General features: G+C 41.0%; 1 protein-coding gene across 15 annotated transcripts in view; it reads right to left on the reverse strand.

Annotated features, from left to right (window-relative positions):
* Positions 1-4,406: 4,406 nt before the first annotated feature.
* The window catches only part of ST18 (ST18 C2H2C-type zinc finger transcription factor), a 445,260-nt gene continuing 421,675 nt past the window's right edge, over positions 4,407-27,991 (reverse strand). For 8 of the 15 annotated variants that reach the window (XM_056521900.1, XM_056521909.1, XM_056521901.1 and 5 more), the window contains 2 exons: positions 20,209-20,352; positions 4,408-9,697 (listed from right to left, as the gene is read on the reverse strand). In XM_056521900.1, the coding sequence (XP_056377875.1) occupies positions 9,557-9,697; positions 20,209-20,352 (285 nt within the window). In that variant the 3' untranslated portion in view covers positions 4,408-9,556. Of the gene's footprint in view, positions 9,698-20,208; positions 20,353-27,991 lie in introns of all 15 variants that reach the window. The other 7 variants (XM_056521908.1, XM_056521907.1, XR_008844231.1 and 4 more) reach the window with 5 other exon arrangements.

Consider the following 27,991-nt stretch of genomic DNA (forward strand, 5'->3'; position numbering starts at 1 on the left):
TAATAATAATAGTGATGCAAGTAAAAATAAAAAAAAATAAAAAAAATATATAAATAAAATAAAAATAAAAATATAAACAAAAATGAAAATAAAAATAAAATATGGATAAAAATAAGAAGAAATAAAGATGTAAATATAAATAGAAATGAAATAAAAATAGAATAAAATAAAGGTAAAAATAAAAATAATTTGAAGATTTGTAAATGACTTCTATTAAAAAAATCTTTATCTTTTCAGTACTTATTAGCAGCTGTATGCTACCGAGGAAATTATTTTCTTTTTTAATTTATTTTTTGTTTTTTCCACCATGCTCTCTGCTGACACCTCTGTCTGTCTCAGGAACTGGCCAGAGCACCATAGGTTTCCAATGGGGATTTTCTCCTGGACAGTTCCTGATACGGGCATCAGGTGTCAGCAGAGAGCACTGTGGACAAGACAAAAAAGAAATGTAAAAAAGGAAAGAATTTCCTCTGTAGCATACAGCTGCTAAAAAGTACTGGAAGGGTAAAGATTTTTTTATAGAAGTAATTTACAAATCTGTTTAACTGTCTGGCACCAGTTGATTTAAAAAAAAAAAAAATTCCACCGGAGTACCCCTTTAACCTGTTCAGGACGCAGGGCGTATGCATACGCCCTGCATCCCGAGTCCTTAAGGATGTAGGGCGTATGGATACGCCCGTGGGAATTCCGGTCCCCTCCGCTAGCCGGTTTGGGACCGGACCGGGATGCCTGCTGAAATCATTCAGAAGGCATTCCGGCACATCGTCGAGGGGGGTCCTGAGACCCCCCCCCCCCCCCCATGTCGGCATTCGCAGGAAATCACATGACAATTCAGACATGTGATTTTCTGCTATGTCTGGGCTGATCGGGTCTCTGGTGACCCGATCGCCCGGAAAATAGGGATGATCGGAGCCCCGATCATCCTGAGGGATAGGAGCGAGGTTGCAGTGCTGCGATCTCCTCCTATCCCTTGCCATTAGTCAGCAATGAATGCCTACCAATGGCAGTGGAAGACAGGGGGTTGCCATGTGACCCTCCAGATGTTGCAAAACTACAACTCCCAGCATGCCCAGACAGCCTTTGGCATGCTGGTAGTTGCAGTTTGGCAACCACTAGAAGGCAGCAGTCAAGATCGCTTTACTGCCACCTTCCTAGATGCTCCGCACCGTCGCCTCCCTACCTCCGCTGCTGATCTCCGCTGATGCCACCGATGATCAGCAGTCCCCACCGCATGAATGTCCCCAGGTATCAGCCTCCATCTTCTCCCCCCCCCCCCCCATTCTGCCCGACATCCAGGGGCGGGCAGAGCAGGGGGTTTCCATGGTGACCCCCCATCTTCAACTGCCATTGGTCAGTAGTCATTGCTGACTAATGGCAGAGGATAGGAGGAGGTGGCACCACTGCAACCTCACTCCTATCCCTTAGGATGACCGGGGCTGTCACTGACAGCTCTGATCATCCCTATTTTCCGGTCGATTGGGTCACCAGAGACCCGATCAGAGAGCCGATCAGCCCGGAATAGCGACAATTGATCTGAATTGATCTGTGATTTGCCACTATCGCCGACATGGGGGGTCTCAGGACCCCCCTAGGCGATATGCCGGGATGCCTGCTGAACGATATCAGCAGGCATCCCGGTCCGGTCCCTGCCCGGTGAGCGGTGGGGACCGGAATTCCCAGGGGCGTATCCATACGCCCTACGTCCTTAAGGACTCAGGATGCAGGGCGTATGCATACGCCCTGCGTCCTGAAGAGGTTAAAAATAGTGTTAGCCTGCTTCTACATGTTTCTCCATATTTTTGGATTATGACACTGTACTGTTTGCTGTGAACTGCCCATTATCTTAAACTCTAGCTACCGTGTTCTTATAATAATGTTAAAATAAAATTACCCTGTTAATAAAAAGATATTTGCCCAAAAAAAGTGTTGTTAACCAACAGATTTACCCCTAGATATTGGCTCCACTAGCTCTAAACCTCAGTTTAGATCAAATATATACACCTGTAGGTGCACATAGCACAGGGAAAAAACTTTGGAAACACAATTACATAGAAAAATGTATCAATGTTTATTCAAGTACACACATGATTTGTACTTCAATAAAGATTGATGATTTTTCAATGTAATTGAAAGAGCATTTCGGATGTAACAGCCAGTTTCCACTACAAAAGAGATGGTCTCTCTCTTTGCACCATGTAGCTGGCTGGGAGTCTGTTTATTTTATATTATTATTTAGCATGATTTTTTTTCTTATTTTTTTAGGTAAATTCTTTTGTGAATTACATTGTTATGTAAATTAGTGTAGATTTCACAGTAAATTAGTGTGTGCATTACTTTACTTCCTTCTTGCTGTTACTTTCTGTAAACACACAGTGAAGTATTTTCATGTTATTTTACAGCTGGGTTATAGCATTTCTGTCATGTCCTAGTTCTTCTTGCAGTACCTGACTACATTGGATTGTAAGGCTGTCTTCCTATGTTTCTAAATATATGATCATGCCATTTACCGTATTTTTCGCCGTATAAGACGCACTTTTTCTTCCCCAAAACTGGGGGGGAAAAAGTTGGTGCGTCTTATACAGCGAATACACACAACTATCGCGGCGGTCCCTGCGGCCATCAACGGCCGGGACCCGCGGCTAATACAGGACATCACCGATCGCGGTGATGCCCTGTATTAACCCTTCAGACGTGGCGATCAAAGCTGACTGCCATGTCTGAAGGGAAAGTGACACTAACCTGGCTGCTCAGTCTGACTGTTCGGGACCGCCGCAGGGAAATTGCGGCATCCCGAACAGCTTACAGGACACCGGGAGGGACCTTACCTGCCTCCTCGGTGTCTGCACCGTGCCGGGATCCCCTGCATGGCCGGCGCTCTCCTTTGACGTCATCATGTCGGTGCGCATGCCGTCCTGTCAGCCAATAGGAGCGGCGTGTGTAGCGACGTGATGACGGCGACAGAGAGCGTGGATCCCGGGAAAGAAGACATCCGGAGCGTCGGGACACCACAGGGACGCGGCGACAGCGATGGAGCAACATCCAGGGCAGCGGTGACTCTTCTGGAGCGGCGGGGACACATGATTATTACCTCCTATCCAGTGGTCTTCAACCTGCAGACCTCCAGATGTTGCAAAACTACAACTCCCAGCATGCCCGGACAGCCAACGGTTGGGTTCAGAATCTTTTTTTTTTCTAGATTTTGCACCTTTAAAATTGGGTGCGTCTTATATGCCTGTGTGTCCTATAGGGCGAAAAATACGGTATATGCTTTGTCATGTTTTTATTATTTTTGGAAAAGATTTATGAAAATTTCAATAAAAAAGAGATTGTCTGCTAAAGACAACTAATTGAAACTTTTGATTGATAAAAACGTGCATAATATGCACTGACTTTAAACCCTTGTTTTTGCATGGCATTTTCACAATATTCCAGGTATATATCTTTGGAAAATATGTCAATAAGAGGGCATATGATGATTTGTTTTATTTGTGTATGTAAAAAGTATACAAAAAGGCCCTGGCAGTAAAATAAGTACATTTAGAAATTCTGGTGGCCTTTAGCTGCAGAAGGCTAAAGCTGAATTTGTACAGATCTCATTTACAGTTAACCTGATCTATATTTGTGGCAAGAAGCTACCACTGTATTTTCATTTGCTATTCAAACAATACAGATTAAATAGGATTTGGGACCCAGTATTAGAAAAACTTATTGGGCAATTTGTTATGAAAATTACATCTTACTAAATTTAAGAAAATCTGGCCACGTTATTATATATGAAAGAAAATTACGCATTGTATGTTGAGATCATAACTCTTTGGAAACTGGTAATTGGTTCTGAAGCCCCAAAAATGTTATCCAAAAACAGGAAAAAGTTAGGATAAAAAAAAAAGTAAGTAAATAACTAATACCGATAAAGCAAGTCCTTACATATAAAAGTAAGGAATAGCTGCTGGAAGCGGTAAATTAATGTATATATAGAGGACAGGAGCTTCTTCAGGGTCTTGTACAGTAGACACAGTGTCCCAGAAAAGTAAAATGGAGCCGCCCTCACCTAGTGTCCAAGGAGACAGCTAACTCTGGGACAGGTAAAGAGTAGTACAGAACATGTAATACCTCCCTGTACTGTATGGGGGCGCTATAAGACAGCCAGTCAGTGCATGCACTTCAGTAATACAGGTGTTTTACCAGTGAAATGCCCATTCTAATTGGTCAGTTCTACCAGACAATAACACATTTTGCAGACCTGGACTGTCTGTAGCATTGTATGTTGAGTCTGGTTTCAAGTTACAATAATGCAGAAAAGACCATTGCATATTAAAAATATTGTAACCTGAGGCCATTGAAAAATGAGGGACCACTGTAGTTGCAGATGCCAATTTGGCTCGGTTTGTGCAGCAAAGTTTATGTGTTTATTTTTGTTTTACTGTGAACTAAACAAAAATGCATAATAAATCACATGATATAACTTTTTACTAGAGCACAGACAAATCCAGATTAAGTTGGCGTTTTATAATCAATTTTATTTCCTAACATCCACCAAATTTACAGCACAAACACAATTTGTTGATCTGAATGTAAGAAATATTAGTTTATGAAGACACAATATATAAACTACTCCAAATAAAAATTGCATACATCGCTTCTTACAAAAGATATAATTTACAGTGCTGCTCATTGATGCAATTGAACACAAAAAAAATCAGTGCACATTACAAAAAGAACACATCAATTACAAAGGAAGCAAATTAATAAATACAAACATACACTACCAAACATCCGGAGCATCAGACATAAATTAAGTAAGCCTTAGCAATAAATACATATGTTTGCGAGATTTCCTCATATTCAACTTAAATATAGAACACATTTAAACATGAATAAAATTAAATATTAAAACATATGGAAAACATATTTCTTTTTAAATCAACTGATGACAGAAAGTTAAACAGATTTGACTTCTATTAAAAAATCTTAATCCTTCTAGTACTTATAGGCTTCTGTATGCTCCAGAGGAATTTCTTTTTTTTTATTTTTTATTTCCTTTCTGTCTGACCACAGTGCTCTCTGCTGACACCTCTGTCTGTCTCAGGAACTGTCCAGAACAGGAGAGGTTTGCTATAGGGATTTTCTCCTACTCTAGACAGTTCCTAAAATGGACAGAGGTGTCAGCAGAGAGCAATGTGGTCAGACCGAAAGGAAATAAAAAAATAAAAAAAAACTCCTCTGGAGCATAAAGAAGCTTACAAGTACTAGAAGGATTAAGATTTTTTTATAGAAGTAATTTACAAATCTGTTTAACTTTCTGGCACCAATTGTTTAAAAAAAATAAAATGTTTTCCAGCGGAGTACCCCTTTAACATGTTCAGTGAGTGATTCCAGTACTAACTGCTTCATCCCTGAATCCCCCTTTCTTCAAACCTTTACACATGGTTGTGGTTTTAGAGGAGATTTACCTATTTGTGTCACATAATTTATTGTACCTGTAGATTATGCTGGATAGGTTGCACTGCATGTGCAGTTAGGATAATGTATTTGTGCCTGAATTGTTATTGCATGAATGCTGGGGGTACACATCTATACAGAGTCAAATAGATTAGATTTATTCAAATGTATGATGTGTGAATAAGTTAAAATTCTGGAGTGTGCAATGTGCAGCGGAATTCCATTGACAGCTATGGGACTCTGCTGCACAGGAATTTCTAAGCGGAATTATGCTCATAAATTCCTCAGTCCGAACCTAGCCTAATAGGACTAAACTTTTCAGGAAAAGACATCCACATTTGGAGAGGACTATGAAGTCAGTCATTTGCAACTAGATTATTTTCATTAGAGGTTATTTTACAAATAACCTATGAAATCTCGTCATGTTACATATAGATGGATGGTGGCTGACATAGGAACCCTAATTCAACACTGCATAATAGAATACATTCATTTATAGTCAACCATTTTCTTTTATCTTCCAGGGCTTCCTATCTGGCCATGTCTAAGTTCTCATTCCAAGTCATAAATTACAAAAATATTTAATATTGCACTGCCTGCTACAGTAACAAATAAAAATAAAACAATGCTCCTCAGAGTCTCTTACAAATATCTTAACCTTTTTATCAATCGTACGCATAGGCATAGGCTGGCAGTTTGGCAACTGAAAGATCAGAAGTAATATCTGCCTAATATCAGCATTTCTAAGCATCTGAAACTAAATAATTTCAATTTGACCCCCATCATTCCCAAATCACCATTCCTTTCCGCAAAGCAGGATGAGTATGTACCATCTGTTTCCATAGAATTTAATGGGACCATCACCTGGCTGTGCTAACTTGGCCTTTTCATTATTGTCATTCACTGTGAGGGGGCATGCCAGAACAACTTGGGAATCTATATTTTTTTCTGTTTAAATATTATGGATATTTATACTACATTAAATGCAATGTTTCCTCTAAGTAGACTTACTGAGGAAGTTACATTATTGCTATAAAAAAATGGCAAATGAATGCTGTAATGAAGCATTAAACTCCAATTCTACATCTTTTAATACTAATATTTAACTCTAGGGTTTAAGGGTGAATATCTCTATGAAGTTAACCAAAAATGGGGTTATGTATTCTGTTCTCTTTCTGCTGTTATAAAGAAAAATGGAAAGAACAGGAGAGTGTTGTATTTAGCAGACTATGGAAGAAAAAAACAACCACCCTCCACTATTATCTGTTATTTAAGGGATGATGGAACCAAAGGGGTAAAGGATAGCATCATAAATAAGGGATGATAGGAAAGGGGAATACAATATATGCAATGGCAGTAGTCATGTGCTTGTAGACTTATATACTTGTACTAAATATTAATAACTGCTATGAAGGCTTAAATGGGCACTGTCAGATACGAAAACATTTGATATGTTGTAAATCATGCAAAACCAATAGGTTTTGCAATTGCTTTCATTAGAAAATGTTCAGTATTTCATACTGAAAAAGCCAGTCAAACAACTTCCCCATCTGCCTGCTTGGACCCATACTAGTCCTGCTGTGTCCATGCATCATCACCTATGTCATGGACACACTTCCTTGATTGACAGCTGTGAGCACAGGGCTCACAGCTGGAGGAAAAATCATCCCACTGTCAGCTTGTGTCCCGCTACTGTCAGTGAGGACAAGCTGGGAGTTGTAGTTTTGCTAATGCTAGGGGAGATGTGAGCAGACAGCATACTGAGGGAGGGGGCGGAGATCTGCACAGTGAGACCACACCCCCTCCCTTTGAGATGAATTCAGACTAGTGAGCAAAATTAAAAGTGTAATAAAAAATAAATAAAAGTGCTGGACACATAAAAAGAGGTTCATGGTCAGGATTAGGTACTGAGTGATATATTTTAAAAAATGTTTTTTTTGTTGGATCTGACAGGTACGCTTTAAAGGGGCTGTGTGAGATTTCCAAAAAATAGGTCTTTTTTCTCAAGAAGTAGCACCTCTGCTGTATGGGGGTAATGTTGAAACTACTTAAAAAGGAGATGGAGCTGCAATAGCGGACAAGGTCATAGAAACATAGAACATTAAGAACCATTTGGCCCATCCAGTCTGCCCAATACTCTAAATACTATCGATAGTCTTTAGCCCTATCTTATGTCAAGGATATAAATTGTTTATAGTTCCTGTGTTGGCCACCGGACTTTCATTGGATCATCAGGTCTGATCATCTCACCAGGCTTCTACCCAGCAGAAAAAACTTCTCCATACTTGTCTGAATATCGGAATGCTTAAACAAGCCAAAGTGCTTCTTTTACAGATTTCCTAATAGGAAAGTCATTTATTGTAAACTGATGAAGAAACCCCATGTCATTGATTATAAAAAGCCCTCTAAGCATTTGAACTTGGCCTTCCATGTATACACCATAGTCTACTAGGTGACTAACTAGTCAACTAGGTTGTTGAATAAGAGTAAAGCTATTAACTTTAATAGGACTTAACTGCAATACCAGATAACACCATTGAATAAGAATGGTGCTTTTTCTGGACACAAAACAGACCTAATTTTTCTTTTCTTAAACAACCCACTAATGTTAAAGTATACAAAATGGCACAATTATCAATTGGAAATTGTTTATCTATACCTACTTTATATAACCAAATCTACGTATACAGCATTCATGAGTAACATTTGTGCTCTCATAGATGACCGTTCTAGCTGTAGGATTACAGGGAAGTATGTGCACCAATTGAGAATGTATCATGTTTTACACAATAAATAAAACGTAGTGTGAATGTAACCATTTACAATGAGGCACATATGCACATTAACTGTGCATACACAAGGCAGTTTAGCTGGTTTTTTAACATCATCAGTTGCAAAATTATAGCTTGTGGAAAATAATAAAACACAAAACACACTCAAAGCATTTTAACTGTCCTTGTTTCTAGAATATTAAGTATTTACACATGAACATATTAACTGTTCATCTGGTACCAAGATGATACACAATCCTGGGCTTGGCATATCAGATTTTCTCACAACCTATGGAGGTTCAGTTTAATGAAACACAACTAGATTAACATAAATAAATAAACTACCATAGAGAACTTGTAGAAAAACATCATGTCATACCATTCATTTTTTTTTTTACTTTCTAGGATTGCCACCTTATGTGGAAGAAGATTGAAATCATATCTGTATATAAGCAAACACATCACTAAAGCATATGTCATTCTAATTAAATGTTACTTTTCTATACACTAAAGGTTGTGAGGTATAAATTAGGATTTATTCAAGTGCTAGCAAGAGATCCAGTGTATGACATAAATAATATACATTGCCAGAAACAATACTAAATGCTACTATTATTGCTAGCATCGGCTTCAAATGAAAACAGTTATTTAATTAAAAAAGAAAAATCACTTGATATGGGTGGCTATCTCATAATTTGTTTAATCCCTGATTTTATGTTGCAGCAACAGTACGTTGACAATAAGAATTAAAGGAAATGGGCAATAGTACAAAAAATAGAACAACTAAGAACCCCCTTTTTTTAATTGCCAAAGTAACATTTCTTTTCATTCCAAGATAATTTTTTATCATAATATTTTACAGAATCACCTTTCATTAAATCTATTTAAAATCCACTCAGAAAATAACATATAAAAAGATATTTGTAAAAATATGGTAAGCCTAACAAAAGAAACGTCGTTTAAAGGTATGAACAAAACCTCTTTCAATCTGAAATAAATACAATTTATAAAAAATAGTTGCAAACACCTTTATACATTCACTATACAAAAGAAAGAGTGCAATCGAGAAAAAATGAGCTGAAATAAGTACATTGAGATACACTCGATAAGTGCTGCTGTTAGTTTAAACAGTCTTATAGATTTTTATGTTTTCATTTTTTGTATTGTTTTATGACTGCTGGGGAAGTAAGTAGTGCAATGTTGACATTGTTAATACAGCACACCAATCAGCAACATTCTTTTGTGCTATAGTACACACAAAGCAATCTATACATGAAGTCAGTCTATTCCTTTGTGTCCTTTTCTAGGCCCCGCAGATATTTTTTATTTTTTATTTTTGCATGCTATACATGGATTCCCTTCACGGCTTGTTTTATATTTTCCAAAAGAGCTTTGCACTCTGGAGAATATTCCCGCTCCATATTGCTGTACATTTCTGTGAGTGTATTTACATATGTTTCAAAGTTGTGTTCACCGATTGGTTCCTAAAGGTAAAAAAAGATAAACCACAGGTAAGACTTATTGTAATCCAAATAATGTCAACACAGATAAATGAATGCAAGAAATACATTACAAATTATATTACTATGTGCCAAACGCCACCCCTCTTTTTATATGCTGTACCACTAAGTATAAATAGACGTGGACAGATGCAGCAAAGCAGCCCCAAAATATAACCAAGCTTCTTCTATGCATTACAGTAGATACAGGGTTCTTTTCTTTGTATGCTTTATTTTTGTGTCTGTGAACATAGAGCTGATTAGACTTACCAAAAGCTCCAGTTTTATCTCATCTGTCCAAAGGGCAAGCTCAAAAAGCTTCTGGGAGAATGTTATTTGGGCAGATCAGACAAAACTGAAGCTTTTTTGCAGGTCACATGAGATATGTGTTTGTAGATACAAAAATAAAGTATACCAAGAAAAGGTCACGGTACCTACTGAAGCATGGAGGAGGCTCAGTCCTGTTTTGAGGCTGCTTTGCTGCATCTGGAACAGGGTGCCTTAAATCAATACAGGGTCCAATGTAATCACAAGACTATTGAGGCATTCTTTAGTGAAATGTGCTGCACAGGAAGCTTGGTCTCAGTCGAAGGTCATGGTCCTCCAACAGGATAATGACCCAAACCACACAGCTTAAAATGCCCAAGTATGGCTAAGAGTAAAGCATTGGGTAGCGGAAGAATGGCTAAGAGCAAAACATTGCACAGCGGATCCAGTGCTACACTAGTTCCTATTTTCTGCTGCTTACTCTTATCTACCATAATGGATCAGGTGCTTCTGGGACCGGGAGGAATGTAGCTGCAGGACCTGAAACATTCTAGCACAACTTGGCAGGGTGAGTGTACTGCTCCTGTATTCATTTTATTGGTGTAATATACATATTTCACTAGGGAATGAGCAAAACATTGGACTATTCTGAAGTGTCCTTCTATGAGCCCTGATCTGGATCCTATTGAACATCTGTAGAAGGAGCTGAAACATGCAGTCTGGGGAACACACATTCACACCTAAGACAGCTGGAGCAGTGTCTTATGAGGAATGGGCAACGATAACTGGAGACCAGTTCAGAAGTCTCTTTGTGAATTACAAAAATTACTGGTTTGCAGTAACCGTCTGAAAAGGTTGTTCAACAAAATACTAGGTTCAGATAGCATCTTATCCAGGACAGTTTCATTATTTTGTGTTTTAAAACAATTCTGTGAAACCACAATTCAAAAGATTTTCATCAGTTCATTTTCATATATGAGAGTGAGGACCTATAAACTTGCATTCTTTTGCACATTATACTATGCTTGAAAAAGGCTTGTAGAGCCAACACGTAGCTGTTACCAGATGGGTGAATAAATTTACACTTATTTGACTTTACTCTTAATTTGTGACGTGAAGCTTCCTCCTTGTATACATATACATACACACACACATATATATATATATATATATATATATATATATATATTTATTTATTTTTTTACTTTCTGATTTACTAAGGCCTCATTCACATCAACGTTGTAAGGATCTTAATAAAAATGAGTCCACCTAAATTACAGGACTTTAGCAGAGAGAAAAAATACTGCCAGTAGTAATTTTTTTCTCCGCCAAAATGACTGACACTGATGACCAACTGACCTCATTCAAAATCGGGACCTAGTGGTGTCTGTTGTGCTCCAATTCAGCTTCTGATTGGCGCAAAGAAAAAAAAAGCTAACCAGACAATGCTAAGACTTAGCCAAAATGCTGTTAAAAACAGCCCGGGCAAAAGGACTGCCCTCATGATAGTCTACTAAAAATTACATTTTACAATCAGAAAATAAAACCAATTAGGAAAAAAGAAAATTTCAGTATCTATATCTAATTATTTAAAAATAAATATAGGTGATTGACTTTAACTGATGTACAATAATTGATGCAAGAGGCTTTTTCACAAGATATTCACTTTACTATACACTATACAAGATATTCTATATTGTTATCTATAAAGTTACTGACAATATTAGCATAATTTTCTTAACCCCTTAGTAACAAGGAAAAATTGATTTTGTTTGTTTTTGCCTCACCATATTCCAACAGTCCACTTCTTTAAATTTTTTGTTGTTATGAGATTTTTTCTTCTTCTAATTTTATTGTATTGGTTGTTATATTTATAATTAGAGATGAGCAAATTTTTGAAAACTTAGATTCGGCCGAATTTTCACCAAAAATTTGATTTGGTCTGAATTTATTTGCCGCAAATTGCTATTAAATATGGCTCTTTCTGACCTACAGAGAGCCTCAATAGGGGTGTAGAACACTTTGGCTTGCTGTAACACACTTAGGTTGTGTGCTAGGTTAGTAAAATAATGCTGTTATTCAGTATGACATGGAGATCAGAGGTGTCACAATTAGAATCACTGTTGCAGAGCGGCACAATGACAGAGCCTGGAGGTGGCATCAGTATGAAGAGACCATATAGTGGCTAAATGAAACAGCTTTGAGATTGCGGCAGCATGATGGGACCATATAGTGTCTGAATGACCCAGCATGGAGGTGGCAGCAGCATGAGGAGACCATATAGTGCTTGAATGACACAGTGTGGAGGTGGCGGCAGCATGAGGAGACCATATAGTGGCTGAATGACCCAGCATGGAGGTGGCAGCAGCATGAGGAGACCATATAGTGCTTGAATGACACAGTGTGGAGGTGGAAGCAGCATGAGGAGACCATATAGTGGCTGAATGACACAGTGTGGAGGTTGCGGTAGCATGAGGAGACCATATAGTGGCTGAATTACACAGCATGGAGTTGGCGGCAGCATGAGGAGACCATATAGTGGCTGTGAATGACACAGCGTGGAGGTGCGGCATCATGGGGAGACCATATAGTGCCTGAATGACACAGCGTGAAAGTGATGGCAGCATAAGGAGACCACATAGTGGTTGAATGACACAGCGTGGAGGTGATGACAGCATTAGAAGACCATATAGTGGCTGAATGACACAGCCTGGAGTTGGCAGCAGCATGAGGAGACCACATAGTGGCTGAATGACACAGCCTGGAGTTGGTGGCAGCATATAGTGACTGAATGACACAGCCTGGAGTATGTGGCACCATGAGAAGAACATATAGTGGCTAAATGACACAGCCTAGAGTTGGTGGCAGCATGAGGAGACCATATAGTGGCTGAATGACACAGTGTGGAGGTGGTGGCAGCATGAGGAGACCATATAGTAGCTGAATGACACAGCCTTGATTTGGTGGCAGCATATAGTGGCTGAATGACACAGCCTGGAGTTAGCAGCAGCATGAGAAGCACATATAGTGGCTGAATAACACAGCATGGATTTGGCACAAGCATAAGGAGACCATATAGTGGTTGAATGACCCAGCGTGGAGGTGGGAGCAGCATGAGGAAACCAAATAGTGCCTGAATGCCACAGCGTGGAGGTAACGGCAGCATGAAGAGACTATATAGTGACTGAATGACACAGCCTGGAGGTGGTGGCAGCATGAGGAGACCATATAGTGCCTGAATGACACAGCATGGAGGTGGTGGCATCAGAAGGAGACCATATAGTGCCTGAATGATACAGCGTAAAAGTGGTGGCAGCATGAGGAGACCATATAGTGGCTGAATGACACAGCGTGGAGGTGATGGCAGCAGGAGTAGAACATACAGGGTCTGAATGACACAGCCTGGAGCTGGCAGCAGCATGAAGAGACAACATAGTGACTGAATGACACAGCCTGGAATTGGTGGCAGAATTAAGTGGCTGAATGACGCAGCCTGGAGTTTGCAGCAGCATGAGAAGAACACATAGTGGCTGAATGACACAGCCTGGAGGTGGCAGAAGCATAAGGAGACCATATAGTGGTTGAATGACCCAGCGTGGAGGTGGCAGCAGCATGAGGAGACCAAATAGTGACTGAATGACACAGCCTGGAGTGTGCGGCAGCATGAGGAAACCATATAGTGGCTGAATGACACAGCATGGAGGTGGTGGCAGCATGAGGAGACCATATAGGGCCTGACTGACACAGCATGGAGGTGGCGGCATCATAAGGAGACCATATAGTGCCTGAATGACACAGCGTAAAAGTTGTGGCAGCATGAGGAGACCATATAGTGGCTGAATGACACAGCGTCGAGGTGATGGCAGCAGGAGGAGAACATATAGTGGCTGAATGACACAGCCTGGAGGTGGCGGAAGCATGAGGAGACCATACAATGGCTGAATGACACAGCGTGGAGGTGGCAGCATCATGAGGAGACCATATAGTGTCTGAATGACACAGCGTGGAAGTGGTGGCAGCATGAGGAGACCACATAGTGGCTGAATGACACAGCGTGGAAGTGGTGGCAGCATGAGGAGACCATATAGTGGCTGAATGACAGAGCATGGAGATGACGGCAGCATGAGGAGAACATAAAGTGACTGAATGACACAGCATGGATTTGGCGGCAGCATGAGGAGACCACATAGTGGCTGAATGACACAGCCTGGAGTTAGCGGCAGCATACAGTGTCTGAATAACACAGCCTGGAGTTAGTGGCAGCATTAGAAGCACATATAGTGGCTGAATGACACAGCCTGGAGGTGGTGGAAGCATGAGGAGACCATATAGTGCCTGAATGACACAGTGTGGAGGTGGCGGCAGCATGAGGAGACCATATAGTGGTTGAATGACCCAGCGTGGAGGTGGCAGCAGCATGAGGAGACCAAATAATGGCTGAATGACACAGCGTGGAGGTAGCGGCAGCATGAGGAGACCATATAGTGACTAAATGACAGCCTAGAGTTGGCGGCAGCATGAGGAAACCATATAGTGGCTGAATGACACAGCATGGAGGTGGCGGCAGCATGAGGAGACCACATAGTGCCTGAACGACACAGCATGGAGGTGGCAGCAGCATATAGTGGCTGAATGACACAGCCTAGAGTTTGTGGCAGCATGAGGAGAACATATAGTGGCTGAATGACACAGCCTAGAGTTTGTGGCAGCATGAGGAGAACATACAGTGGCTGAATGACACAGCCTGGAGGTGACAGAAGCATGAGGAGACCATGTAGTGCCTGAATGAAACAGCGTGGTGTTGTCAGCAGCATGAGGAGAACATGTAGTGGCTGAATGACACAGCCTGGAGTTGGCGGCAGCATTTAGTGGCTTAATGACACAGCCTGGAGTTTCGGCAGCATGAGGAGAACTTATAGTTGCTTAATGACACAGCCTGGAGGTGCTGGATGCATGAGGAGACTATATAGTGCCTGAATGACACAGTATGGAGGTGGCGGCAGCATGAGGAGACCATATAGTGGTTGAATGGCCCAGTGTGGAGGTGGCAGCAGCATGAGAAGACCAAATAGTGGCTGAATGACACAGCGTGGAGGTAGCGGCAGCATGAGGAGACAATATAGTGACTGAATGACACAGCCTAGAGTTGGCCGCAGCATGAGGAAATCATATAGTGCCTGAATGACACAGCATGGAGGTGGCGGCAGCATGAGGAGACCATATAGTGTTTGAATGACACATTGTGCAGCTGGCAGCAGCACGAGGAGAAAATATAGTAGCGGAATGACACAGCCTAGAGTTGGCGGCAGCATATAGTGGCTGAATGACACAGCCTAGAATTTGTGGCAGCATGGGGAGAACATATAGTGGCTGAATGACACAGCCTGAAGTTGGCGGCAGCATGAGGAGATCACATAGTGGCTGAATGACACAGCCTGGAGTTGGCGGCAGCATATAGTGGCTGATAGTGTTGCTCGCGAATATTCGCAATGCAAATTTTATTCGCGAATATTCGCGAATATAGCGCTATATATTCGTAATTACGAATATTCGTTTTTTTTTTTCCCTTTCACAGTACACATCACAGTGATCATCCCTCTCTGCTTCCAGCTTGTGTGATGTTAAGAAGACTCTAATACTACTGTGTGAGACTGGTGTGTGAATTTTCGCATATGCGAAAATTTGCATATGCTAATTTTCGCATATGCTAATTTCCGCATGTGCGAATTTTCGCTTATGTTAATTTTTGTATATGCAAATTTCCGCATATGGTAAATTCCGTATACGCGGATTTTCGCATATGCGAAAATAAAACGGGAATATTACTAATATGCGAATATTCGCGAATATATGACAAATATTCGTCCATATATTCGCGAATTCGAATATGGCTGAATGAAACAGCCTAGAGTTTGTGGCAGCATGAGGAGAACATATAGTGGCTGAATGACACAGCCTGGAGGTGGCAGAAGCATGAGGAGACCATATAGTGCCTGAATGAAACAGCTTGGAGGTGGCAGCAGCATGAGGAGAGCATATTGTGTCTTAATGACACAGCCTGGAGTTTGCGGCAGCATGAGGAGAACTTATAGTGGCTGAAAGAAAACAGCCTTGAGGTAGCGGAAACATGGGGAGACCATATAGACCCTGAATGACACAGCCTGGAGGTGGCATCAGCATGAGGAGAACATATAGTGGCAGTATGAGACAACTTGGAGCTGGCATCAGCATGAGGAGAACATTTGGTGGCAGAACGAGACAGCCTGGAGGTAGCAGCATCAGGAGTCCTGAAAGTGACCCGGTGACAGAGTAATGTGGTGGGTGGCAATACCAGTACCCGGTGACAAAGGTGGGTAAAAAAAGGTGAACTTGGCATCAGATGTGTGGCATCAGGCGGGTGGCAGGATCAGAATAGTAGCTGAGGCAGGTAGGGAGAAGAAAACGGTCTCTGTTGTAAAAGTGTTAGTGTGCACAAGTAAGTATTGAGGATATGCATTATGTAAAATTTTACTTTTATTAATATGCCTAGGATAAAATATATGGACCCAAATGTTTTTTTTTTTAAATCAAACAAAAGGAAAGATGTGCAAAAAAACACTGAGTGCCACCTACACCACCAAATATTGATGTGATGCAAAGACCTCTAAAAGATGGAAGAGAACAACGTATGGTCAATGGGAAAACACTTCCCCTGTAAGGCCCTACTCTCACATCATTAATTCCCTTTATGGCAAGTGTTACTCGCACTAAAAAGGGCAGCCCCACACAGGAAACAATTTTCACCTACAAACACTGCCATTTCCCAGGGCTTTTAGGGGGAAATAGGGACGTTCCTGTGTGGGGCCGCCCTTTTTAAGACGAGTTACACTTTCCTCAAAAAGGTGGAAGGGAACAACATATTGTCCATTGTAGCAGGTGGTGGTAAATAATTCCCCTGTAAGGCCCTACTCTCGCTCTATTAATTCTCTTCTTGGCAAGTGTAACTCACCTAAAAAGGGTGCCCCACACAGGAAACTCTCTCTATTTCCACCTAAAAACCCTGGGAAATGGCAGTGTTTGTAGGTGGAAATAGGGAGAGGTTCCTGTGTGGGGCTGTCATTTTTAGGGCGAGTAACACTTGCCAAGAAGGGAATTAATAATGCGAGAGTAGGGCCGTACAGGGGAAGTGTTTTCTCCCACTGGTTACAATTGACCATACGTTGTTCTCTTCCATCTTTTCAGAGGTCTTCTGCTGATGAGTTGCTTCACTATGCGGGTGAAGAAAGCTACTCATCAGCGACTGTAGACTCAGACTGCTGCTGATGGAGCTGGTACTGCTCCTGCCACCCCACCCCTCCCCAGCAGCCATGGCAGTGGAAGGTGAGTGCAGAGAGCCCCCTGAGTCAGTCCTGCGAGAGGATGGACGATGGAGCAGATAGGCATCGGCCAACTGACTACGTAGGATGTCTCTGTAGTGGGTCAGTTTGTCCTCCCTCTCAGTGGGTGTAAAAAAGGCCCTCATTGTGTGCTGGTAGGGAGGGTCCAATAAGATGGAGAGCCAGAAGTCATCCCACTGCCGAATGGTGACAATTTGGCGGTCAGTATGCAAGCAATGAGCATGCATTGTGCCATTTGGGCAAGTGACTCAGAGGGACTCCCTGCCTCCATCTCCACTGCATACTGCAATGGTGTGTCTGGGTCCTCTGTCTTGCCATTCTCATAACCCACTAGCTCCTCTAGCTGCTCCTGCTCCTCCTCTCCTGTCAGATGACTAGAAAATCTGCCCATCTCGCGAAACCTAAACTGTGCTCCACTGTGCCTCTCCCCCTCCTCCAGTTCAGCCCCCACAGGGCTCATGTGGCCTTGAGATGTCGGCGCCACGTCTACAGTGCCCTTACCAGCCATTGTTTCCAACACGTATTGTAGTAGATGAAGCAGTGGAATGACATTGTCCATACCGTAATCCTGGTGACTGACTAATAATGTGGCTTCCTGAAAGGGCCTGAGCAAACGGCATATGTCACGTATGAGCTGCCACTGGTTGACATTGAAGTTACACAGGGGAGTACTTCTATCCGCTTGGATCATCAAGAAATTGGTGATAGCTTTTCTCTGTTCGTATAGTCGGTCCAACATATGAAGAGTGGAATTCCAACGTTTTGAAACTTCGCAAATCAGACTATGTTGGGGGATGCCGTTCTGACGCTGAAGCTCAAGGAGGGTGTGCTTTGCGGTGTATGAGTGGCTGAAGTGCATGCAAAGTTTCCTTCCCATTGTTAAGATGTCTTGCAAATGGGGGGACACTTCAGAAACTGCTTGACAACCAGATTGACCACGTGTGCCATGCATATTTAAGGATTTCTTGTCGCAGCGCAGACAAGATGTTCTTCCTGTGTTCGGTCACCATGGTTCCCATCTCCAGTTTTCGTGGAGTAAGCCATGATTCGATTTCTTGATGAATTACTTTTAGCAGTTCCTCCCCTGTGTGACTCTGTTCGCCAAGGCAAACCATGTGAAGAACAGCGTGACACTGCCGTGCCCTGCACACATGGTATGCTGGAGGGGCATTAAGACTTGTCCGTGCAGTGGAAACTGAGGACACGGTGGAGGATGAGGAGAAGGAGTCACACATCATTACAGGACCAACGCCTGAGAGGGTGGAGGCGGAAGCGGCGTGACCTGTCCAAGTTGCTGTTGTGGCTGTGCAGGAACCACATTCATCTAGTGGGCCTTAATCCGCCATTTTTGATGCCCTGGAGCATGGACTGCACTAAATGGAGTTTAATGAAGCAATTTGCACAATCGAATCATTCGCATTTGTTGCAAATCTATTTTTTTCTGAAATTTGTAACAAATTCCGATTTGTCAGATTCTATTTGCTCATCCCTATTTATAGCGATACCAAATATGCATATTTTTACTGTGTTTCTTTTTCTAAGGAATACTTTTTATTATGATTACTATTATTATTATTATTATTGTTATTGTTTTTTTTTACTGGAGTACCCTATTTTTCTTTTTATTTCCAATCCCATCCCTTACTGCAGGATGACTGTCAATCACAACTGGCTGCTACACTTTCCCCTACTTCTTATGCATGTATGAGAATATTGTAAATGTATGATACTTATAGAAATGTATAACTAAATAGGCAATTAGGAGTTACCAGATGAAGGTGTATTGCTGTACTGTCTGACACCAAGAGATTTCATTGGACTGTCTCAGACACTATAGGGACACACACCCAACTGGTAACACCCAGTTGGCTATTTAGTCATACATCTCTAGGGAGAAAAACAAAGAAAAAGAAACACTGCAACAATCCACAGCCAAATAGATGAAAGGTATCACAATTTTATTAAGCAACTACAGACATGTATTCTAAAACACTTAAAAAGGCTATACATGAGCCACACAGTAGCAAAGGGAACCAAGGACTGGTATATCTATGGACTACGTGTACAAAAATAGTACATATAATAGGCCACTTCTTATACCAAACCTACATATAGATACAGGTGACAAATCTATGCAAATAATAGGTAAAAATTATCAAAGTAAACAGTAATATTTATATAGGTACAAAAAAACATGCAATAAGTATGCAATAGTATTAGAATACAAAGTGCAAATAAATAAAAATAGCGTATAGACCTATTCTACAATAAATGACCACACCATTGTTTTGTAACAAAATATGGAGGCATAATGGCAAAAATGTACTGATCCCAAGTAATTGTAGGAAATAAATGTATATAACCGGAGAGGAGATCGATGAGGAACAATGTAAGCACACATGCACAGCTAAAATCCTACATGTTCCATCACTCACTGTGATTTCCTCAGGACATTTCTAATGAGAATGGCGCAGGAACAGCACACAGAGTTATACAAATAGTTGTTCCAGAATTGTTGTTTCATGGGAAATGTATAAAGTAGACAGACCATAGAGACCACAGGTCCTCTTTAATACAATGCATGCACTCATACCTAACCAATCACACGAAAAACAAGGCCATCCTATTTACTCATGTATGCTAAACATTAGCAGAATATATATGTTTACTAGAGAGTAACAGATAGGAATGTACATAATTCAATAGGCTCCTTCAGTGATATGTCCTAGCAAAGAGCAGGGGGCTGAAGGGAGGGGGAAGCAAAGCTTGGTAGGGCCTTAGCATATGTAGCATACCTTCTAGTAGCTGCAATTTAACTTATAGTCCTCACCATGGGAATTTATATGGTCTTACCATTTGTGGAAGCTGGATATCGGCAAGACTTGAAATAAGGGCTTGGCTTAGACCTGCCAATTCTTTCAAAAGACTTTCATTGTTCTGCTCTATAAGTTTGTTCTCCTCCTCTATTGTTTTCAGATTTGTCTCCATTGAAGAGATCTAAATCAGAAAATTTTATTGGTTACAAGGAAACTTGGTGATTGTAGTTGTAATGAAAAAATAAAAAAAAAAGAATATTAAATAATCCTATACTGTATATATTTTTTTAACACAGACCCATATTAGACAGGAATTAAAAGTGTCCATACACATTAGAGGGTAAGGCTTCAAAGGAACCCAGCTCAATCGGCGCTGAACGACCACAATAGGTGAACGGTTAAAAGGAATGCAACACGTTTCGCTGCGCAGCAAAACACTTTGCATTCTGGTCAATTAAATTCCTTTTAACCGTTCACCTGTTGTGGTCATTCAGCGCCGATTGAGCCGGGTTCCTTTTAAGCCTTATCCTATACTGCAAATATCTACCAAAGGGCAGCAGTCAACCTACCATTATCCTACGCTTACATCATTGTTGTGTATGAATTTGCACAACCACCCAGGGTGAGCAAGTAATTTGTATAATAATTATTTCACCACGGGTTCTGACGTTACTACTCAATGGAGCGCCTGTTTCTCTCATTCCATACACATTAGTAGTGTTGCTCGCGAATATTCGCAATTCGAATATTATTCGCGAATATCGCATATTCGTGAATTCGCGAATTTCGCGAATATAGCGCTATATATTCGTAATTACGAATATTCATTTTTTTTTTTTTCTTCACAGTACACATCACAGTGATCACCCCTCTCTGCTTCCAGCTTGTGTGGTGTAAAGAAGGCTGTAATACTACTGTGTGAGACTGGCGTGCGAAAATTTGCATATGCTAATTTTCGCGTATGTTAATTTTGTATATGCTAATTTTCACATATGTTAATTTTCGCATACGCGAATTTACGTGTATGCGAAAATAAAACGAGAATATAACGAATATGCGAATATTCGCGAATATATGACGAATATTCGTCCATATATTCGCGAATATTCGCGAATTCGAATATGGCCTATGCCGCTCAACACTACACATTAGAGGAAAGTCATCTGAACCTGAAAATTTCTGCTAAACTATTTGACTCGGTATAGGGAGGAGGAGTGTGTGTTTAATTTCAATATATCTTATCGTTTGTTTCCACAAAACACAAGTTTCTGCCAGAGGAGAACACAGCGGTGCATGCATTTTTTTTTTGGGGGGGGGGGGGATGTTGGATGCAATAGATGTTGTCTATATGGACAACTAAAAAATGTGATTTGCAGCAAAGCTACATACATGTGTATACTGTATCTATATATCTTGCTGGGCAGTAGATATATGACCAGATCGCAGCGGCGAGTGTCACTCCTGACACCCGCTGTGATCCTCCTGTATAATGTACAGTGGACCCTCAAGTTACAATATTAATTGGTTCCAGGACGACAATTGTATGTTGAAACCATTGTATATTGAGACCATAACTCTATGGGAACCTGGTAATTGGTTCTGAAGCCCCAAAATGTCATCCACAAATAGGACAAAGTGAGGATTAACCTCTTAAGGATGCAGGGCGTACCTATATGCCCTGCGCCTGGTCCCGGTATATAATCGGGTTGGTCCCGGCAGTTGATGAAAGCTGGGACCCTGGGCTAATTGTGTGCAGCACCGATCATTGTGCCGCACACTATTAACCCTTTAGACACGGCGTTCAAAGTTGATCGCCGCATCTAAAATGAAAGTGAAAGCTTCCCAGCAGCTCAGTTGGACTGATCGGGACCATCGCGGTGAAATCTCAATGTCCCGATCAACTAGAACTCGTGCGGAGGTCCCCTTATCTTCCTCCATCGCATCTGATGGGCGATTGATTGCTCCAAGCCTGAAATCCAGGCTTGAGCAATCGACCGCTGATAACACTGATCTTTGCGGTGTCAATGCACGGCAATGATCTGTGTAGCAGATCAGTTTGTACAGCGTAATAGCCACTAACACTGCAAAAAAAAAAAGTGTTAAAAAATGTTAATAAAGATCATTTAACCTCTTCCATAATAAAAGTAATAATCACCCCCCTTTTCCCATTTAAAAATGTCCAAACTACACAAAAAAATTACAAATTACAAAATAGCGCATTTTTGGTCACTTTTTATATAATGAAAAAATGAATAAAAAGCGATCAAAAAGTCTGATCAATATACAATTGGTACCGATAAAAACTTCAGAACACTTCGCAAAAAATGAGCTCCAATACCGGCAGGTACGTAAAAAGTTATAGGCGTCAGAAGATGACAATTTTAAACATATGCATTTTCCTGCATGCAGTTAGGATTTTTTTTTAGAATAATACAAAATCAAACCTATAGAAGTAGGGTATCATTTTAACCGTGTGGACCTACAGAATAAAGATAAGATGTAATTTTTACCGAAAAATGCACTGCGTAGAAACGGAAGCCCCCCAAAAATAAGCCATAAAATGGAATTTTAGGTACTAAAATGAAAATGCAAAAACGGAAAAACCTTCCGTCCTTAAGGAGTTAAAGAAAAATAAGTAAATAACTAATAGAGAGAAAGCAAGTCCTTGCATATAAAAGTAAGAAAGAGCTGCTGGGAGCTGTAAATCACTTTATATGTAGAGGACAGGACCTTCTTCAAGGTTCCGTACAGTACATGCAATGTCCTAAAAAAGTCAAATGGACTGCCCCCAACTGGAGCTGTCCCTGGCACAGGTAAAGAGTAGTACAGAACATGTAGTATCACCCTGTACTGTAGGGAGGCGCTACCAGACAGGAATTCCATGCATACACTTCAGTAAAACAGGGGTTTTACCAGTGAAATGGTCATTCTGATTGGTCAAATATTCCAGCCATTGACATGTTTCACAGATCTTGACTGTACATAGTATTGTATGTTGAGTCTGGTTTCACGTTACAATGGTCCTGAAAAGACCACTGTATGTTGAAACTACTGTATGTTGAGGCCATTTTAAGTTGAGGGATCACTGTATAGATGTGGCCGGCCGCTAGTCTATGGTCCCCTGCACTGACGTATATATACACATATTCATATTTCCCACAGAGAATTATGATTAGCTGGAACCATCTGACCAATCACAGCTCTCTGCGGGAAATATGAATAGGTGTATATACACGGCAGTGTAGGGGACCATAGAAGAGCAACCGGCTGCCTCTATAAATTATACAGAATGATCGCAACGGGGACCCAGGGCGATCTGTCAATGAGTACAGTTACTACTACTCCCATCATGGAACAGTGTGTTCCTTGCTGGGAGTAGTAGTGCTACCAAAAAAATATTATAATTTTTTTAATGGTAGCCTACCAATCTTTATTAAAAAAGGTATCTCCATCACTTTTTTGGATCGCTAAAGTCTAAATAAGAATAAAATCCGCCGGCAAAAACACCAACGTTTTTCCCGAAAAAAATGCCAAAGTCTCAACAAGAGGTCATTTTTGAAAAACTGCCAAGGAGCCCAAAATAGCAGAAAAACGCCAAAAGGATTAAATAATCGCCAAACTGAAAAACGCCAAGTGGATATGGCATTTTGCAGTTCCGTATTGACTTGCAGCTAACATCTGGCCGCAGCGTTTTTCACAAAAAAATGGCGTTTTTAATGGCGTTTAAAAAAAAAAAAAAAAAAAAAAAAACAAGTGGAAACCTAGCCTCAGAGAAGAAAGGAAAAACACAACACTCTGTAGTTTGCTTCTTTATTTAATGTTTACATACCTGGGGAGCTAAGGAACCCTTCTGGGATAACGAAGGGGCTACAGCCATTTCGCACTGACACAATGTTTCAACTGGCCTTCTGGTGCCTTATAGAGGGTCAGATGAAGCATCTTGTCCGCGTAAAATGTCTGTAGCCCGTTCATTGTCCCAGCACAGCTCCATGTTTCCCCATGTAATTATTGAGTAAAGAAGCAAAGATACAAACTACAGACAGGGAGTGCTGTGTTTTTCCTTCTCTTTCTTAGGCTAGGACTCCACTGAGATTTTTGCCCTGCGATTTTTGTGGCATAAAAACGCCAGAAAAAAATGCCAGAAAAACTGCCACAGTTTTCCCCTACGTTTTTGTGTTGCCGCTTTTGGCCCCTTTGGCGTTTTTTTTTTTTTTACAAAATATTTGGGTACCAAAAAAAAAAAAAAGGATGCAGTAGGGATGTAAAAATGTATTTAACTAAATGTTTATTTTTTATAACAACATTTTTATACATTTTTTTTTATAAAATGTGTGTGTGCTTAATTTTTTAAAAACATTTTTTATGTAGTACTACTCCCAGAATGGAACGCACTGTTCCATGCTGGGAGTAGTAGTACCTGTACTATAGACATATCGCTCCGGGTGTCAGTCTGACACCCGATGCGATCGTCCATTATATAGCAGAGAAGCGGAGCGGCTCTATACAGCGCTCACATCTCTGCTCTGTACTCTGAGTGATGTTCTATTCATATTTTGCGCCCAGAGCTGTAATTGGCCAGATGGTTGCAGCCAATCACAGCTCTGAGGAAAATATGAATGAATGAGTGACCGACCCGGAGTATAATGCAGAGCAGGGATGCGAGCGATGTATACAGCCGCTCCATCTCTGCTATAGACAGGACGATCACAGCGGGTGTCAGTAGTGATACCCGCTGTGATGTGTCCTTAACTGCAGGTACTCCTACTCCTAACATGGAGCACACTCTGCTCCATGCTGGGAGCTGTAGTACCTGCATTAATAGACAGATCGCAGCAAGTGTAATTTCTGACACCCACTGTGATCTGTCTATTAATGCAGGTACTACAGCTCCAAGCCTGGAGCAGAGTGTGCTCCATGTTGGGAGTAGTAGTAGGAAAGATCACAGCGGGTATCACTCCTGACACCCACTGTGATCCTCCTGTATAATGTATGGATGCAGCGGCCGCTCTTCTCTGGTCCCCGGCACTGCCGTATATATATACACATTTCTAGAGCTGTGATAGGCTGGAACCATCTGGCCAATCACAGCTCTCTGCGGGAAATATGAATATGTGTGTATATACGTCAGGGCAGGGGACCATAGAAGAGTGGCTGGCCGCATCTATACAATATATAGGATCGCAACAGGTGATCTGTCTATTAGTACAGGTAATACTACTCCCATTATGGAACAGTGTGTTCCATGCTGGGAGTAGTAGTACTACCTAAAAAATGTAAAAAAAAAAAGTGAAAAACACACACACACACACTACATTTTTATTATTGTCGGCTACATTTTTAGTGCTTTACCTGCACACATAAATTGATCCCTGTTTAAAAATTAATAAACATTTAGTAATAAAAAAGATATATTTCGTACAATTTTTTCCATCACTACTGTATCTTTTTTATTATAATTTTTTAATGGTACCCTACGAAATTTTAATAAATAAAGATCTCCATCACTTTTTTGGATCGCCAAAGTCCAAAAAGAATAAAAATGCCACGATTTCAGGGCAAAAAAAGCCAAACTAGGTTTTGTCAGGCGTTTTGAAAATCCAGCCTCTGAGCCCGAAATTGCTGAAAAACGCCAAAAGGATTAAAAAAAACGCCAAACTGAAAAAAGCCAAGTGAATCTGCCATTTTGCAGTTTACTATTGACTTGCAGCTAACATCTGGACACGGCTTTTTTCTTGCGCCGTGCGGAAAAATTGGTGTTTTTGAAGGCGTTTTTGCCAAAAAATAAAACCTCAGTGGAGCTCCAGCCTTATGATGAACTTCATATGAACGTACAAGTATCCAAGAGTAGTTTCATGAGTTTCTAGGTCTCACAGATTACATGCACACCCTCCAGCTCTCTTCCAATTTATCAGCAGTGCCAGGTGCTTTTCTCTCAGACTCTTTACCAGTTATCAGGGGAGGGATGAAGGTATTACTTATTATTATTATTATTATTATTATTATTTTTAGTTTATTTACCACTTCCCTGACCCAAATTATGAAATATAAATCTCCACTTGGATAATCCTGTAAGCAGAGTGCAGAGTTATTTAGTATATACCGTATTTTTCGCCCTATAAGACGCACCCAATTTATAGGTGTGAAATCTAAAAAAAAATAAAGATTCTGAACCCAACAGTGGTCTTCAGCCTGCGGACCTCCAGATGTTGCAAAACTACAACTCCCAGCATGACCGGACAGCCGTTGGCTGTCTGGGCATGCTGGGAGTTGTAGTTTTGCAATATCTGGAGGTCCGCAGGTTGAAGACCACTGATATAGGAGGTAGTACTCACGTGTCCCTGCCACTCCACACGCGTCACCGGTGCCCTGGATGTCGCTCCATCGCTGTCGCCCCGTCCCCGTGGTGTCCCCGATGCTCCGGACTTCTTCTTCCCCGGGATCCACGCTCTCCATCGCCGTCATCACGTTGCCGTCATCACGCCGCTACGCACGCTGCTCCTATTGGATGACGGCATGCGCGACGACGTGATCACGTCGAAGGAGAGCGCAGGGGATCCTGGCACGGAGAAGACACCGAGGAGGCAGGTAAGGTCCCTCCCGGTATCCTGTAAGCTGTTCGGGACGCCGCCATTTCACCGCGGCGGTCCCGAACTGCCCAAACGGGTTAGTGTTATTTTTGCTTCATACGCGGTGGTCAGTTTTGATCGCCGCATCTGAAGGGTTAAGACAGGCCATCACCGCGATCAGTGATGTCCTGTATTAGCGGCGGGTCCCGGCCATTGATGGCCGCAGGTAAAAATACAGTAGTTTTGAAATTTGTAATACATGTTTTGGTTGAAGAAAAGGTTACAAAACTAACCACATTAAGTCAAGTTGGGAGTTTTGCAGAACTATCAAAACATTTAAGCATTTCTGGCACTAATGCAATTTATAGTTTTTCACGTGAGCTCTTGATAATGCTAGGTTTCCACTTAAAAAAAAATGCCAGCAAAACGCCAGAAAAACTGCCACAACTTTTTCCTACATCTTGGCAGTTTTTCTGACGTTTTTTCTGGCGTTTTTGCCTTTGGGTGGAAATTGCATTTTTAGCCCCTTTGGCGTTTTTTTCAAAAATTTTTGGGTACCAAAAAAAAGAAAGGATGCAGTAAGGATGGGAAAACAATTATTTAACGAAATAAAAAAAATTGACATTTTTTATAAAGTGTGTATGTGTGTTTATCTTTTTTTCTCTCAATTTTTTTATTGTTTTTAGGTAGTACTACTACTCCCACCATGGAACAGACTTCCATCATGAGAGTAGTAGCAGTGGCGTCTCCAGCATTCATATTTAAGGGGGGGCACATGGGGGGCCAGTGACAAAAGTGGGGGGGCAATTTTAAAATTTTAAAAAATTTAAAAAAAATTAATAAAACATTTTTTATAAAAAAGATACATTTTGTTAAATACAATTTTTTCTATCACTACAGTATCTTTTTTATTATTTTTTTTAATGGTACCCTACGAAACTTTATTAAAAAAGGTATCTCCATAACTTTTTTGGATCGCTAAAGCCCAAAAAAGAACAAAAAACTCCGGCAAAAACACAAAAGTTAAAACCCACGTGGCGTTTTTCTTGGCATTTTTTCACTCCCATAGCTTCTATGGGAGGAAATCTCCAACATTTTCCTTTAAAAAAATGCCAAAGTCTCAACAAGAGGTCTTTTTTAAAAACTGCCAAGGAGCCAAAAATAGCTGTAAAAGGATAAAAAAAAAAAAGTGCCAAACTGAAAAATGCCAAGTGGATATGGCATTTTTCAGTTCCCTATTGGCTTGCAGCTAAC

This window comes from Hyla sarda, chromosome 5 (assembly GCF_029499605.1).
Source record: "Hyla sarda isolate aHylSar1 chromosome 5, aHylSar1.hap1, whole genome shotgun sequence".
In the NCBI taxonomy this organism is placed as follows: domain Eukaryota; kingdom Metazoa; phylum Chordata; class Amphibia; order Anura; family Hylidae; genus Hyla; species Hyla sarda.